Source organism: Microcaecilia unicolor, chromosome 9, assembly GCF_901765095.1.
Source record: "Microcaecilia unicolor chromosome 9, aMicUni1.1, whole genome shotgun sequence".
NCBI lineage: Eukaryota > Metazoa > Chordata > Amphibia > Gymnophiona > Siphonopidae > Microcaecilia > Microcaecilia unicolor.
In genome coordinates this window covers 10,306,507-10,322,688 of record NC_044039.1, presented here as the reverse complement: position 1 = coordinate 10,322,688, position 16,182 = coordinate 10,306,507, and the positions used below count along the sequence as shown (strand labels likewise).

The 16,182-nt window shown below is 44.8% G+C and overlaps 1 protein-coding gene across 1 annotated transcript in view; it reads right to left on the bottom strand.

Annotated features, from left to right (window-relative positions):
- The window catches only part of TRHDE (thyrotropin releasing hormone degrading enzyme), a 367,175-nt gene that overhangs the window by 36,010 nt on the left and 314,983 nt on the right, over positions 1–16,182 (bottom strand). Inside the window, exons 16-17 of the mRNA XM_030214836.1 lie at positions 11,787–11,884; positions 1,154–1,261 (exon numbers count right to left, since the gene is read on the bottom strand). Coding sequence (XP_030070696.1) covers positions 1,154–1,261; positions 11,787–11,884 — 206 coding nt within the window. The remainder of the gene's footprint in view (positions 1–1,153; positions 1,262–11,786; positions 11,885–16,182) is intronic.

Sequence of the window (16,182 nt, the reverse complement as noted above, 5' to 3'; positions counted from 1 at the left end):
AGAGCTCATGTTTCTTTTTATTTGGCCAACAGATGACTAAGGCAGCAGCGTAGCAAGCACATGAATGGAAACACCTGGGAATGAGGAGAGGATTTAAAATGAAGACACCACGGATGAGAAAAAGAAAACAAATGATCCTAAGGTTTAGTTCTGCTTAGGTTTCTGCATCTGGGCTTTCGGCTAGATTTCTTGCAGCTGTGTCTACTGCATCAAAGCGATAGACGAACAGGTAGCGCAAGGACAGTTAGAAAAACGCTTTCCATTTATAAGGTACCGTCTACATTCCTTTTGAGGATTTAATCTCTTCCAAATAAATAGGTTACTCAAGCCAGTACAGAGAGTCTAATTAGTCTGAATATTCATTTCATCCTCACTTGATGAATAACAACTTTCAGGCGATGCAAATTTTTCAAGTGTTTTTTTTTCTCTGCTTGCATTATCTTCTGTTAGCACTGTAAGAGTCTTTTGCTTTTGGGTAAACTACAGTACAGTTGTCGTTTCACTTTGCAACCTTTACTAGATATAATTGAAGCTCACTTAGAATGCATGTTTCCTAGCCGACCTATCATAAGCACATAAGCACCGCCGTACTGGGAAAAGACCAAGGGCCCATCAAGCCCAGCATCCTGTGTCCGACAGCGGCCAATCCAGGCTTCAAGAACCCGGCATAAACCCATTAGAAAAAAAAAAAAGGAATATCCTGCTTTCTTAATATCACTGGGGACTTTGTGTCAGGTTGGGGACTCCCTTCCCCTCTTCCACCCCCCACCCTGCAGATGCAAAAACAATAAACATTATAGTAAATAAAGGGTGGGTACTCGGGCAGGTTTTAGTCACACCAAGGGCACCCAGACTAAGAGGCTTAAGGAAACTAAGAAAGTTATTTTTAGAAGCATTTCCATATGTAAATAGATAACTTCCTCCCTACATGTGTATGCTATCGGAGGTGTAGTAAAAAGTGAGAAGTGTCCCTTGGTAAAGGACTAATACTACCAGTGAGAAAAAAGTAGGCACTCCTTTTAGGCTTTTTAAGCTGCTCAGGGACGTTACATTTTCCCTTATGAAAAATATTTTGATTTTTCTTTTATGTAACGTATAATGGAGCTGGCAAGTACCATTGCTTCTCAGAATCTCATCTCCATGTTCCACTCACCGGTTTCTGTTGCTGGAAATCCAGTCTGAGATCATCGTTACAGCCTGTTGATGGCACTGTTTGTTACCAAAGCTGCAAGCCAACATGATGACCTCTCGACGTAGTTCTCTGGCGGTACCCCAAGCACAAGAGAGAACAAGACAAACACGGTAAATATCAGCGTGGCTTGATTTTGACAACATGAACACAACACTAGGCAAAAACACTTGGGGGTTAGGGCTGCTATAATGGGAATGTGACAATCACGCTCACCGGCTTAGACGATGGCACAGCAGCAAAAATACGCAAATTGGAGTGGGAAGGTCGTCCTATCCTACTAAACTAAGTCTGCCGCTTTCGGGACCCTTGTACTACAGCATGCTGAAATCTGGGCTTAGCGCATTTCACCGCAGGATTTTCTCACGTGCTAAACCCAGATTTTACACAACATGTTTCAGATTTTTTTTTTAAATAATTTTATGCAGGTCATGCACTTAGTACGCTTGCTACCTGCTGGGGTTAACGTACGCTTGTGTAATCCGGTTAGTGCTTGCCAATCAGAATGCGCCCGCTGGACAGCCCAGGAATGCCCACTCTCTGCCCATGACACACGCCCCCTCCAGAAATATTTCTAAAAAAATTGTTAATGGGCGGTTAGCAGATGACAACAGAAAATTACAGCAAAACGCTTTAACATGTTTTGCAGTAAGCCTTTTCTCACATGCTAGTGGCTTCTTAGCGCTTAACACCCTTTAGTAAAAGGGTCCCTTAATTTGCATACTTTTATGTAAGTACATAAGCACCACCATACTGGGAAAAGACCAAGGGTCCATCAAGCCCAGCATCCTGTCTCCCACAGTGGCCTATCCAGGCCTCAAGAACCCGGCAAAAACCCAAAAACAAAACAAAAATTTAAATTAATAATGTTCAATGGACTTTACCTTCAGGAATATGTCCAAACCCCTTTTAAACTCAGCAAGGCCAACTGCTGTCACTACATTCTCCGGCAACGAGTTCCAGGGTCTAACTACGCGCTGAGTAAAGAAAAACTTTCTCCTATTTGTTTTAAATCTACCACATTCTACCTTCATCTTATGTCGCCTGGTTCTATTATTGTTAGTAAGTGTAAACAAACGCTTCGCATCTGTCCGCTCCGTTCCACTCGTTATCTTGTAGACTTCTATCATATCACCCCTCAGCCGCCTCTTCTCCAAGCTGAAGAGCCCTAACCGTCTTAGCCTTTTCTCATAGGGAAGTCCTCCCATCCCTTTTACCATTTCCGTCGCCTTTCCTGCTTGGAAATATAAATTAATATCGGACACTGGGATGTAGCATACTAGTACATAAGTACATAAGTAGTGCCATACTGGGAAAGACCAAAGGTCCATCTAGCCCAGCATCCTGTCACCGACAGTGGCCAATCCAGGTCAAGGGCACCTGGCACGCTCCCCAAACGTAAAAACATTCCAGACAAGTTGTACCTAAAAATGAGGAATTTTTCCAGTCCATTTAATAGCGGTCTATGGACTTGTCCTTTAGGAATCTATCTAACCCCTTTTTAAACTCCGTCAAGCTAACCGCCCGTACCACGTTCTCCGGCAATGAATTCCAGAGTCTAATTACACGTTGGGTGAAGAAAAATTTTCTCCGATTCGTTTTAAATTTACCACACTGTAGCTTCAACTCATGCCCTCTAGTCCTAGTATTTTTGGATAGCGTGAACAGTCGCTTCACCTCCACCCGATCCATTCCACTCATTATTTTATACACTTCTATCATATCTCCCCTCAGCCGTCTCTTCTCCAAGCTGAAAAGCCCTAGCCTTCTCAGCCTCTCTTCATAGGAAAGTCGTCCCATCCCCACTATCATTTTCGTCGCCCTTCGCTGTACCTTTTCCAATTCTACTATATCTTTTTTGAGATACGGAGACCAGTACTGAACACAATACTCCAGGTGCGGTCGCACCATGGAGCGATACAACGGCATTATAACATCCGCACACCTAAGGGCTTCTTTTTACAAAGCCGTGATTGTGATTCCTGCGCGGCAAATGAGAAGAAGCCCATAGGAATTGAACGGATTTCCTCTCATTTTCCGCACCGGGAATCGCTAGCGCAGTTTAGCAAAAGAGGTCCTAAGGAGTCATTTCGCTAAGATGCGTTAACAGATTTAGCACATGCAAATATTTAGCACACTTTATGCATACTAATTATTTAATACGCACTAAACCCATTAGCACAGCTTACTAAAAGGACCCCTACAGATTCATACCATCAGTAACAAGGTGAGAGCATTAACATACCTCCCCAACTGCAAAGGTATTAAGTACAAATCCTTCTACGCATCCAATTTTTCCTTTTCAGGTAGCCAGCTTTGGAATGCTCTACCAAGACCCATCCGCACCATTAACGGCCTTTTGCCCTTCAGAAAAGCACTGAAGACCCATCTCTTCCAAGATAGCCTACCCTAACGATTCAACCTAACTAAAGCTTGCCCAAATGATTCTTATTGACGATTGCTTATACATTGACCATGTTTCCCATTTTCCTTATTGCTACCCCATATCCATTCCTCTCCGTCTTCCTACGCCTACCTCCCAACGCTCATTTCCTTCTGCACCCAGTTCCTCCTATGTTCAATTTACGTATCCATTAACCCCATTTATATTGCGTTTACTACAAACTGTATATTCTTCTTACGACTTTGTAATTTTTTATATTGTTACTATGTAAGCCGCACTGAGCCTGCCATGTGTGGGAAAGCGCGGGGTACAAATGTAATAAATAAAAATAAAAAATAAAACATGCTGAAAATAAATATGAAGGAAATTGTGAAAGCAGACACAATGAAAGATAGAGGAAATCTGTTAAAAAAAATTTTAGTGGTTGATAAAATTAAAATAACACCCAACACGGCTGTGTTTTGCCCTGCACGGGCTGCTTCAGGTGCGCAGGCTTAACTGTTTTTAAGATTTCATCTATCTTTCATCGTGTCTGCCTCCAAAGTTTCCTTTCTTTGAGACTTAGCAGGCTGTTTGCCTACCTGTTTTTTAAGGAAAATAAAGAGGAGTCAGTCACTGCCAAGCAAAAGGCAACAGAACTGGGATAATGACACTTTCAACGATCATCTTATCAAACCTGATGAAGCTTCTTTAAGCTTTCCGGTAACGTTCAAACGGTCTGGAGATCAAGTGTCTCGTTTAATAAAGCTTTCTGCCATGGACTAAGAATGGGGAAATCTTCTTTATGAATAGGAGGGGTGGGGGGGGGGGGGGGGTCTAAGGTTGCTTCACTTCTCCTGTGTATTGACTTTACTGAAAATTCATTGTGCCACGTCTGAAGTCTCAATGTCTGCTTCAGATCAGAATTGAAACTAAAGCTGAAACGGGGGCATTATTTGTTCTTAAAAAGGCTAAACTGATAAGGCTTGCGTCTCAGTTCAGCAAGTCCTCCGGGTTAGACAATGCCTACAAATCCGTATGACATGAAGGAAGCTTATGAATACCGCAGAGCTCTGTATGGAGGGGTTTAGCTCTCTTCTGGCAGCGGCATTCTAAGAGGAGAGAGGTGGTGGAAAGAGAGAGAAAGCTATTTGAGAAATCCGGTGCCAAAATAATGCAGAATTAGCGACAATGACAGAAACTGGGGGGAGGGGGAGAATTTTCATTTTGGTGTATTCTTTAATGATGAAAAAATCAAAACAGCGAAGATGACTAACAGGAACAAAGATAAAAAAAAAATTAAAAACAAGAATATATCAAATTAGTATGTAAAAATATAAATACATAAAAAAGTAAAAAAACAATAAAAAAAGACGACACTTGTTTGTAAAAAATTAAAACACTTTATTAGCCAAAGGATAGAAAGGGACTCGACACAGCTGTGTTTCGGCCGTACAGGCCTGCGTCAGGAGTCTTCTCACCGTGTGTTGATTTTTTATTCTATCCAATTGTAGAGGAAATATGTGTGTCTTGGCTAAGGCTCGCTTGCAATCCAAGACACACATAAAGGAATCCTGCTCAGAAGGAATGGATCCTAAAGAGCTTAGACGAGATTGGGTGGCAAAGCCGGTGGCGGGAGACGGAGATGGTGCTGGGCAGACTTATACGGTCTGTGCCAGAGCCGGTGGTGGGAGGCGGGACTGGTGGTTTGGAGGCGGGGATAGTGCTGGGCAGACTTATACGGTCTGTGCCAGAGCCGGTGGTGGGAGGCGGGGCTGGTGGTTGGGAGGCGGGGATAGTGCTGGGCAGACTTACACGGTCTGTGCCCTGAAAAGAACAGGTACAAATCAAGGTAGGGTATACACAAAAAGTAGCACATGTGAGTTTATCTTGTTGGGCAGACTGGATGGACCGTGCAGGTCTTTTTCTGCCGTCATCTACTATGTTACTATCCTGCTTATAATCGAACGAGAAAAACGCCCAAGTTACGACCTAAATCGGGAGATGGACGTTTATCTCACAAAAACGAATAGTGCAGTATAATCGAAAGCCGAACTTGGACGTTTTCAACTGCACTCCATCGCGGAAGCGTACAAAGTTGACGGAGGCGTGTCGGAGGCGTGGTGAAGGCGGGACTGGGGCATGGTTATCACCCGAACAGAGATGGGCGCCTTTTGCCGATAATGGAAAAAAAGTATGCGCTTGTAGCTAGAATTTAGGGCACTTTTCCTGGACCCTGTTTTTTCACGAATAAGGCCCCAAAAAGTGCCCTAAATGACCAGATTACCACCAGAGGGAATCGGGGATGACCTCCCCTGACTCCCCCAGTGGTCACTAACCCCTTCCCACCACAAAAAATGATGTTTCACAACTTTTTATTTTCACCCTCAAATGTCAAACCCACCTCCCTGGCAGCAGTATGCAGGTCCCTGGAGCAGTTGTTAGGGGGTGCAGTGGACTTCAGGCAGGTGGACCCAGGCCCATCCCCCCCTACCTGTTACAATTGTGCTGCTTAATGCTTAGTCGTCCAACCCCCCCAAACTCACTGTACCCACATGTAGGTGCCCCCTTTCACCCCTTAGGGCTATAGTAATGGTGTAGACTTGTGGGCAGTGGGTTTTGAGGGGGATTTGGGGGGCTCAACACACAAGGGAAGGGTGCTATGCACCTGGGAGCTCTTTAACTTTTTTTTTTTTTTTTGTAAAAGTGCTCCCTAGGGTGCCCGGTTGGTGTCCTGGCATGTGAGGGGGACCAGTGCACTACGAATCCTGGCCCCTCCCACGAACAAATGCCTTGGATTTATTCGTTTTTAAGCTAGGCGCTTTCATTTTCCATTATCGCTGAAAAACAAAAACGCCCAGCTCACAAATTGTCGAATAAAACATGGACGTCTATTTTTTGCGAAAATACGGTTCAGTCCGCCCCTTCACGGACCCGTTCTCGGAGATAAACGCCTATGGAGATAGACGTTTTCATTCGATTATGCCCCTCCACGTTACTACGTTACATATTTCCTCTACAATTGGATAGAATTAAAAATCAACACACGGTGAGAAGACTCCTGACGCAGGCCTGTATGGCCGAAACACAGCTGTGTCGAGTCCCTTTCTATCCTTTGGCTAATAAAGTGTTTAAATTTTGTACAAACAAGTGTCGTCTTTTTTATGTTTTTTACTTTTTTATGTATTTATATTTTTACATACAAATTTGATATATTCTTGTTTTTAATTTTTTATCTTTGTTCCTGTTAGTCACCTTCGCTGTTTTGATTTTTTGTTGTTTTTCTTGCGAAGACTGGTTTCTTCTGTTCTTTAATGATGATTCAGGACTGGGGTTCTTCAACTAAGATGCATAGGCGCCTACGCGCGTACAATGAATGCCAAATTAGAATTACCGCCCGGCGGTAATCGGCAGTGTACCGCTGATGATTACCGCCCAGTTAACGCTTAAGATCGTACCACCAAGTGGGTGGCGGTAAGGTGTCATGCCCAAAATAGACACGCACCAATTTTTATTTTGCCGCAGGTCCATTTTCGGCCAAAAAAAGGCCATTTTTTGCAGGCACACTGAAAAATGGACCTGCGCGCATCCAATACACGCACCTACACCAGTGCAGGCCGTTTTTCAGCACGCCATAGTAAAAAGGCCCCTCAAATGGTACCCAAATTTGGGTGCTGAAAAAAAAGTGCTATTATATTAATGGCGCTCCGAGTTGGACAGCATTTATAGAACAGCGCCTTCTAGAATAGTGACTAGCAAGATGCATGTGTAAATTCAAATTGTTGCCAATAATTACCATCCCAATTACTGGCGCTAATTGGCTCATTACTCAATTACATTGCGCGTAGGTCAGTGGCTGGTGGTAAGGTCTCAGACACAAAATGGACGTGAGGCAATTTTCATTTTGCTGCACATCCATTTTTGGCAAAAATAAAAAAAAGGCCTTTTTTACAGGCACGCTAAAAATGGATCGGAGCGTGCCCAAAACCCGCGCCTACACTACCGCAAGCCATTTTTCAGCGCACCTTTGTAAAAGGACCTCTAATTACTGCCACACTGAATCTGGGCTTAGTGCGTGGGAGAGTCCCGTGTTATGACCCACTAAGCCTGGTCCCCAATGCCCTTTCGTAAAAGGGCCCCAGAGACGGCTAGAAGAGGGATGGGTGGATGACTTCTTTTTAGTCCTGGTTGGGGCAATGATGTGTTATCAAGAGAATCTTATCAGCTCACTCCCTTCCCCTCCCCATTTAGTGAGAAATAGGTCACGGCTGCGGTAAAATAATGTAACCAATTTCCAGGAACCTCTCCGTGCCTGCATTAGCAGAACTGTGAATTTGGCTCATAATTCCACCTGCTCAATCAGCAGTGACTCAGCTTTAAGGTGCCATTTTCAAACTGTCTTTCCAGGGACTAAAACTGCAAATTTGTTTACATGAGGGTTTTGCATAAATTCTCAAAGCAAAATGCACGCAAGTATTTTCACTTTGGAGCTTGCCGTGACGACACAGACAGTCATTTGTACCAGCTTTTTTTCCATAGGGTAGGATTTCGCAGGAAAAGTAAGCGCGTCAAGCTGAAATGCAATTTATCCCTCTATTTCCTTTCCTCCCAACTTAAACTGCTGAACATCTGGGTGTACTTAAGTCCAGCAGAGAAGATCGATTTCCAGGCAAATCGATTTACCCGGGTAAATGGCTTTGAAAATCCCCTTCCCTATGATTGGTGGAACCTTTGGGGAACGACCTTGTCTTGTTTGCTATTATATACCGTTCAGCTCTTTAGTTTTCCATCGCCTCTTTCTCCTCGAACTGCGAAACTAATTCTGTTCTTAGTAAATTGTTAGGTCTGCGGGAGCCTCACACAATTAGCACATTGTGCTCTGACTGGTGATGGCTATTAGCAACCCCGAGTCCTTTCTGTAAACGTCAAGGTAGAGAAAACACCCAGCAGGACAGCTGGCTGTAAGGAACACTCTACCTGTAATTACTGTATGTATTTATTATAATTTAGATATCAATTTATCTGACTAATAATCCACACAAATGGCTTTCAATATAGAGGGTCTTTTTACTAAGCAGCAGTAAAACCTAACTACCATTGGACAGGCTCCCGCAGTAGTTTTGGAATCGGCGCTAAAAAATATGTTTTGAGGCCAATTTTCACACCGTGGGAGTTAGACTGGCTAACTCCCGTGGTCTGCATTGAGACCTGATATTCAATGCCGCCCATTTACAAAGGGCCGGTGCTAAGGTCTCTGGCTCCCCCCCCCCCCCCCCCCCCCCCGCAAACTATCAGTTGGCGTCCCCCTCCCCAGTCCAGCATCTCCTTTCTTTCTTCTCCCTCCCCCTTCTCCCACCCCGCCTCCTTTTTCAGGCCAGTGCCTTAAAAGGTGAAGAACAAACATTTTTTTTTTACTCTACAGCTTTTTTAATTTATTTGAAAGCTTCCCATATACAGATATAAATATCATGAAATAAAATTGGAATATCACTAAAACTGGTTAAAAATTATTGCTGCCTCATATAACCTTCTATCCACTAGCCACTAACCGGCAATATTCAGCGGTACCAGCCAGGTGCGGGCCCTGAACGGTCAAATGCCGCTAAATATCTGGGGGTTTATTTTTAGCAAGGGGGCGTGTTTGGAGGCGGAGAGTAGGCATGCCCTGCATTAATCGGGTAGCATGGGCAAATTGCGACATGCTGCCCAATTCGCATGGGGTTAGGGCGGGAGCCCTTACCACCTAGTAAAGAGCTGACATGCTAATGGCCATGCGCTAATTAGGAAATTAGCAGGTAGCCATTAAGGAGAAAACTGTGGACATTTTACCGCCGTGCTAAAAGTGGCCACAGAGCACAGGAAACCCACGTACTAAAAATAGCACAGGCTACTTTTTAGCACAGCTTAGTAAAAAGGCCCCATAGAATACTGTAAAGAAACAAAGAAGAAAAACAATTAAAAATACAAAAGGAAATAAAATCATATCAAAGACAAAATAAACACAAATTAGCATCAGACTCGTATCATACACCACAAATAAAAAAGGTCTCTAAATATCCTGCCCAGCTATGACTAATTTATATCAGATATTAAAAAAGAAACTGATATCCACAAGGCACTGCAGAGGTGTACTGGCCTCTGACTCCTTCACCCAGTGGCGTACCAAGGGGGGTGCGGTGGGGGCGGTCTGCCCCGGGTGCACGCGGCTGGGGGGGGGGTGCCGCAGCGCGCGCCTGTCTGCTCCCAGTTCGCTACGCTCGCTAAATTCTCTCGTTCGCTGCAGCAGATCCCTCCTGCCCCGGAACAGGTTACTTCCTGTTCCGGGGCAGAGGGAGGGAGCTGCAGCGAATGAGAGAATTTAGCAAGCGTAGCGAACTGGGAGCAGACAGGCGCACGCTGCGGCACCCCCCCCCAGTGGCGTGCATCCGGGGGGGTGTCATTTCGCGGGGGGGGGGGGGCGCATCGGTGATCCGCCCCGGGTGCCGTCGAGGCTAGGAACGCCACTGCCTTCACCTTTTCGCTCTATCACAGCCGGGTCCACCTGAAGGGAACACCAAGAACCGGGACCTTCCTCTGTAACTGCTCCTTTACTCTTCACGTTGAGCCCTCAGGTACTCGGAAGCTACCAGGGGTCCCAAAGAGGAGGCAGGAGCAAAGCCAAGAAGATAGATGGTGGCAGAGGCCAAAGCAAGCAGCCTAGGGTTCCTTAGTGATAGACTGGCTGGAGCCGACATGAGGAATCAACAGAAAAAGACAGAGCTTTGCAGGAGATCTATCTGAGCACCAGTGTTGCCAGATGGAAAAAAATTGTTCACGCCCAAAACCAGCCCCAAACCGCACAAAGTCAATTTGCATATGAATGACATCATTAATAAATATTAATGAGTCTATTTGCATACAAATGACATCATTAAGCCCGCCTCCACTGGCCAGGTCACAGGAAAACTGAGCCAACCCGCGGCCGATAGCCGTGGGAAAAAAATAACAGCGGGGCAAGAAAAAGTCGCCCAAAATCCCGCAACCTGCATGCGGCGTGAAAAAGCCACAGCGGGTCACGGAAAGGAGCCCAATTGGGCGGGGAACCCGCAGCCCTGGCAACACTGCTGAGCACCAGAGTTGCCACATGGGAAAATTTTTCCCAGCCCTAAACCCGCCCAAAACCCGCCCGAAGTCAAACCCCGCCTCCCATGTCACCAAACCCCGCCTCTCATCACCAAACCCCGCCCCCACACCACCAACTCCGCCCCCACATCACTAGCCCCGCCTCTTACATCACTAGCCCCGCCTCTTATATCACCAAACCCCCTGCCCCTGACATCATTAACCCCACCCCCAACGTCAACCCCGCCCCTGAAAAGCTTCTATTGGACCAATAGAAGCCCGAAAAAAGCGCCCAAACCGCGGGGAAACAGCCCAAAAAACCGCACCCCGCAGCCACCAAAATTTTCCCGCAGCCGCTCGCCCAATTGGGTGGGAAAACCGCCCACCTGGCAACTTTGCTGAGCACAGGGGAATTCCAGGATATATAAATAGAGATATATACCACTATCAGTGGAACTTTTCTACAAGGACCAATCAGCCCAAGGAATCTAGAAAGGACCAATTAGGTGGTGCCACTTCATAAGGAAGGGGGGAAGGCAGTAATGTAAGAGCAGGAAGAGTCCTGAGCTCACTTCCTACTTAGGTCCCAGGTTCCTCAAGGTAAGTGCTTGACATACTTCTGGCTGAATATTAATTATGTCCCTGAAAACAGGAAGGGCTTTTTTTGTAGGGTGTGGTTTTTTTTACCTCTGTCTTCCTTTCTTTCATACACAAGCTTCTGTACACACATTGGGTTCTCTCCAAGCACTCTATCTCCCATTGGGCTTTGTGTTCTTCCTCAGCTCTCCACAAAATGCATTCATAAAATGTGTTAAGTCAGGTGCAAGACTTTACTGTTTCATGCTGTCAAGAGGGTACAGTAATGTCATAATCCTGCTAAATTTTACCAGGATGAAAATTGACATCATTTGTAGGAATGACCTACATACAATAAAACGATGCCAATTTAGCTACTTTGATTAAAAGCTGGGGGCGCAAACTGGCAAGAATTTGTGCAAACTTTGTACGCTTTAATCAAGCAATAAGCAAACAAGACGGCACAGTTTCTGCCATTTTTGTTAGCGGTTTGGACTCATTCATCAGTTTCCATAAGAATAGCAAAATACAACCTACTCTGCCTGGTACGACTGCAGGACGATGGATCCGTTTTGAGCATTTGCAGGCCATCCGAGTCTGAAGTACATTGAAGCAACTTGCTTCAAAATGTATTCCTGAAGGGGAAAAATTGCAGTAGGTTATACATCTCGAAGCAGTTTTCTTTCTTTTTAAAACTGAAAAATAATACATAACTAAATTGTGATTTTAAAATACAGGGGTCCTTTTTACTAAGCTGCGTAAGGCTCTATGCGCGCCCAACGCATGCCAAAATGGAGTTATCGCTCATCTACCGTGTGGCTTTCGCAGTAATTTCAATTTTGGCACGCACCCGATACGCGCGTATGAAAAAGAATCGTTATTATCGTAAGCGCGTATCGGATGCAGGCCAAGCGGCATTTCAAGTGCTTAGGTCATTACCGCCCGGTTACCGCGTGAGGCTTTACCAGTAGGTCAATGGCTGGTGTTAAGGTCGCAGGCCCAAAATGGACGCGCGACAATTTTGATTTTGCCGCACGTCCATTTTCGGCAAAAATTTTAAAAGGCGCTGAAAAATGGATCGGCGCGTGCCCAAAACCCACGCCTACACTACCGCAAGCCATTTTTCAGAGCACCTTAGTAAAAGGAGCCCACAGTGTATCTCATGCTACATTTTTAGATTCCAACTCTATTAGACATGACAGAGCTTAAGAAATACAGACCAAAATGCCAGTAAAAACCATGGGGCCATTTTACTAAACCACATATGAGCGCTTTGGACTAGACTCTGTATATGGCAGCTGAAACATCCTCGTGGAATACATTTCCACCTAAGCGTACTCTATAACAGGGGCGTAGCCAGACTTCAACAGGAGGGGGGTCCAGATCCCGAGGTGAGGGGGCACATTTTAGTCGCCCCCTCGGCGGCGCCAACCCCCCCCCCCCCCCGCTATTGCCGACCCCGCCGCCGCAACCACCAACTTTGCCCTCCCCCTGCCGATGACCCTCTGGACCCCCCTCTCGCCGCCAACCCGCCGTCGCCTACCTTTGCTGGTGGGGGACCCCAACCCCCGCCAGCCGAGGTCCTCTTCTTCTCACAAAAGGCTTCCTTCTGTTTCTGACGTCCTGCACATTGCCGAAAGAAGAGGACCTCGGCTGGCAGGGGTGTGGTTATGGTTGGGGAAATGGGCATTTTGAGGGCATTCCAAAATTTATGCGTGTAGTTATAGAATATGGCCCTCTGCAACTAAATCTACACTCTGGGATTTATGCCACATTTTCATTAGTGTAAATGGGGGTGCATAGTTTTAGGCGCTAAAATATCAACTAAGCATATTCTATGTACCATGTCTAAATCTAGGCATCGCTTATAGAATACGCTTAGTCGGCACTGATTTCCGCGCCAATTTTTTTTTAGGCGCCATATATAGAATCTCCCCCAGTGTGCATAAATTTTGTAACACCCATGAAACATTCATTTCCCCACCCATAACCGCGCTTCCTTTGGCTCTGTGCATTAGAATTTAGGTGTGGTGCGTTACAGAATACGCAATAGTGAGTTATGTGTGCAAATTCTAATTATTACCAATTAGTGCTCATTATTGCTTGTTAAGTGCTGTTAAAAACGTTGATCGGCTTGTTAAACCAATTATGTTATGTGCATTCTTATAGAATACGCTTCGATTTTGGCGTGGAACACTTGGCGAGATATATAGAATCCTGGCGTTAATGTGGGAAAAAGACTTACAGCAAAATGCATTAAAGCATGTTGCGGTCATTTACCTGTTAGCATGTGCTAGTCAGGTGTTATTTATTTTGTAATTTTTAGGGGAGGGGTATGTAATGGGCATGGAAGTCCGCTAACTGGATAATGCAGGGTTAACGCAGGAGCACATTGCACCTGCTCAATAAGTAAGTGCTCCTGCATTAAGTTTTTTGCAAGTCCCATGTGCTAATGGAAAAATTAGCACAGGACCTTCAAAAAAAAAAAAAAGAGAAAAAAAATCCTTAATACTGACATCTTGAATATGGGTTTAGTGCCTTGGTTCCCTCTAAGCTGAGTCCTCCAACTGCATTGTTGCCAGTAGGGGGCGCTGCTTCAATATTGCATTTTCAAGGGTCCTTTTACTAAGGTGTGCTGAAAAATGGCCTGCGGTAGTATAGATGCGTGTTTTAGGTGCGCGCAGAATTATATTTTAGCGCAGCTACAAAAAAATGCCTTTTTTTGCCGAAAAAGGACATGCGGCAAAATGAAAATTGCTGCATGTCCATTTTGGGTTTGAGACCTTACCACCAGCCATTGACCTAGGGGTAAAGTCTCACGCGGCAACCGGGTGGTAATGGTCTATGTGCGTCAAACGCCACTTGAAGTGCGTAGCTGCTGTGCGCCAGAAAATAAAAAAATATTTTTCAGGCACGCGTAGCGGACGCACACCAAAATTGAAGTTACCACAAGGACCACGCAGTAACCGACCGGTAACTCCAATCTGGCGCTCTTTGGGCGCGCGCAGGCGCCTACACGGCTTAGTAAAAGGGCCCCTCAATCTCTAGAAGCAGGCATGTTCCCTGGAGTCAGACTTTGCCTGTCCCTCACTATTGAAAATGTGATAGTGAAACAGCACCTCCCGCTGGCAGGACTATATAGGGAGGACTCCCTCTTAGCTTAGAGGTAACAATGCTTAGGGCATGGGAAAATCCCGCATTAAAACACCCTTTAGTAAAAGGGTCCCGAAATAAGTGGATGCCTGTTCTAGCCAAATGAGACTCACTACAGGTTGAATGACTCCGTGACACGGGGCAACCTTCATTCTCCTTTTGTACTGCACGCGTGGAGCAATGCGACTTTGGAGAGTGCAATGCCATGGAAACTTTTGGGAATCTCCAAAGTTCATCCATCTATTATCCTGGGAGCAGTGACACTGATGGTTGCTTTTGTGCCCTGAAAGGTCTTTTTTTAATACACACAATTTCCCACAGGATCGGACAACAGTAGTCAGCAGAATTTCAATGAGCACAGAGCAGATGGATGAGAGGTTTATGAGTGGATGGTCTGTGGATGAAAATGGGAAATAAACATGAGAAAAAAAAAGCAACAATGAAGGCAGGAGTGTTTGATCCATGGGTATACTGTAAAGTCCTTCAAGAGGAGAAGCTTTTGATGGCAAATATGGGAGGTGCTGTGACTAGGAAAGAAATTATTCAAACCGGAAAGTATGCAAAAGTATACAGCTGCTGTTTCCTATTCTGCACATCAAAACCACTGATAAATAAAGCTGCTCTGGGTAGTAAGGTGACTTTATTTCCTAGCATGGGGAGCAGTGTGGTAGCCGTGTTAGTCCACTCTTAAGGTTATCAATAGAAATCAAACAAAATAAAACATGGAAAAGAAAATAAGATGATACCTTTTTTATTGGACATAACTTAATACATTTCTTGATTAGCTTTCGAAGATTGCCCTTCTTCGTCAGATCGGAAATAAGCAAATGTGCTAGCTGACAGTGTATATCAGTGAAAACATTCAAGCATTACTATGACAGTCTGACAGGGTGGGAGGATGGGGGTGGGTCGGAGGTATGCATGGGGACATCAAAGCATATCATTAATATTCTAACAGGATGGGTGTGGATAGGTGAGGGGTGGGGTGATCAACAGAGAAATACAGCTTTATGGTTTATAATGGGCTAGGAACCCCAGATTTTACATTTTACAGGACCAGGACACTGTACCAGTGACTTCACAGTGAGAATCCTGAAAGGTAACTTTAAAACCATACAAGAACATAAGACCTTTGAAGTCAGAATGATTGAATATTTTAACACCCAACAGAAAGGACTTAACAAGGATCTGGGGTTCCTAACCCATTATAAACCATAAAGCTGTATGTCTCTGTTGATCAACCCACCCCTCACCTATCCACACCCATCCTGTTAGAATATCAATGATATGCTTTGATGTCCCCATGCATACCTCCGACCCACCCCCATCCTATTAGACTGTCACTGAAATGCTTTGATGATTCACTCATATATACTGTCATCTACAAACATTTGCTTATTTCCGATCTGACGAAGAAGGGCAACCTTCAAAAACTAATCAAGAAATGTGTTTAAGTTATGTCCAATAAAAAAGGTATCATCTTATTTTCTTTTCCATGTTTTATTTTGTTTGATTTCTATTGATAACCTAGCATGGGGAGAAATTCCCAAGACTTTAACATGGTAATCTGACCAGGGTGAGAAAAAAAAGAAAAATAAAATAACTTTTGCCTTTTGACACATTTGTGCTTCCTACGCATGGGAAAAATTAAAACCTGACCTGAAGTTTGCATACGGAAATGCCTCGTTTCAGAAAACAATCGTCCGGAAGAAAATGAGCATCGGATCTTTCATGCAGATGTACCACTCCTGCTTCATTTCATTACACTTGGAAATATGGT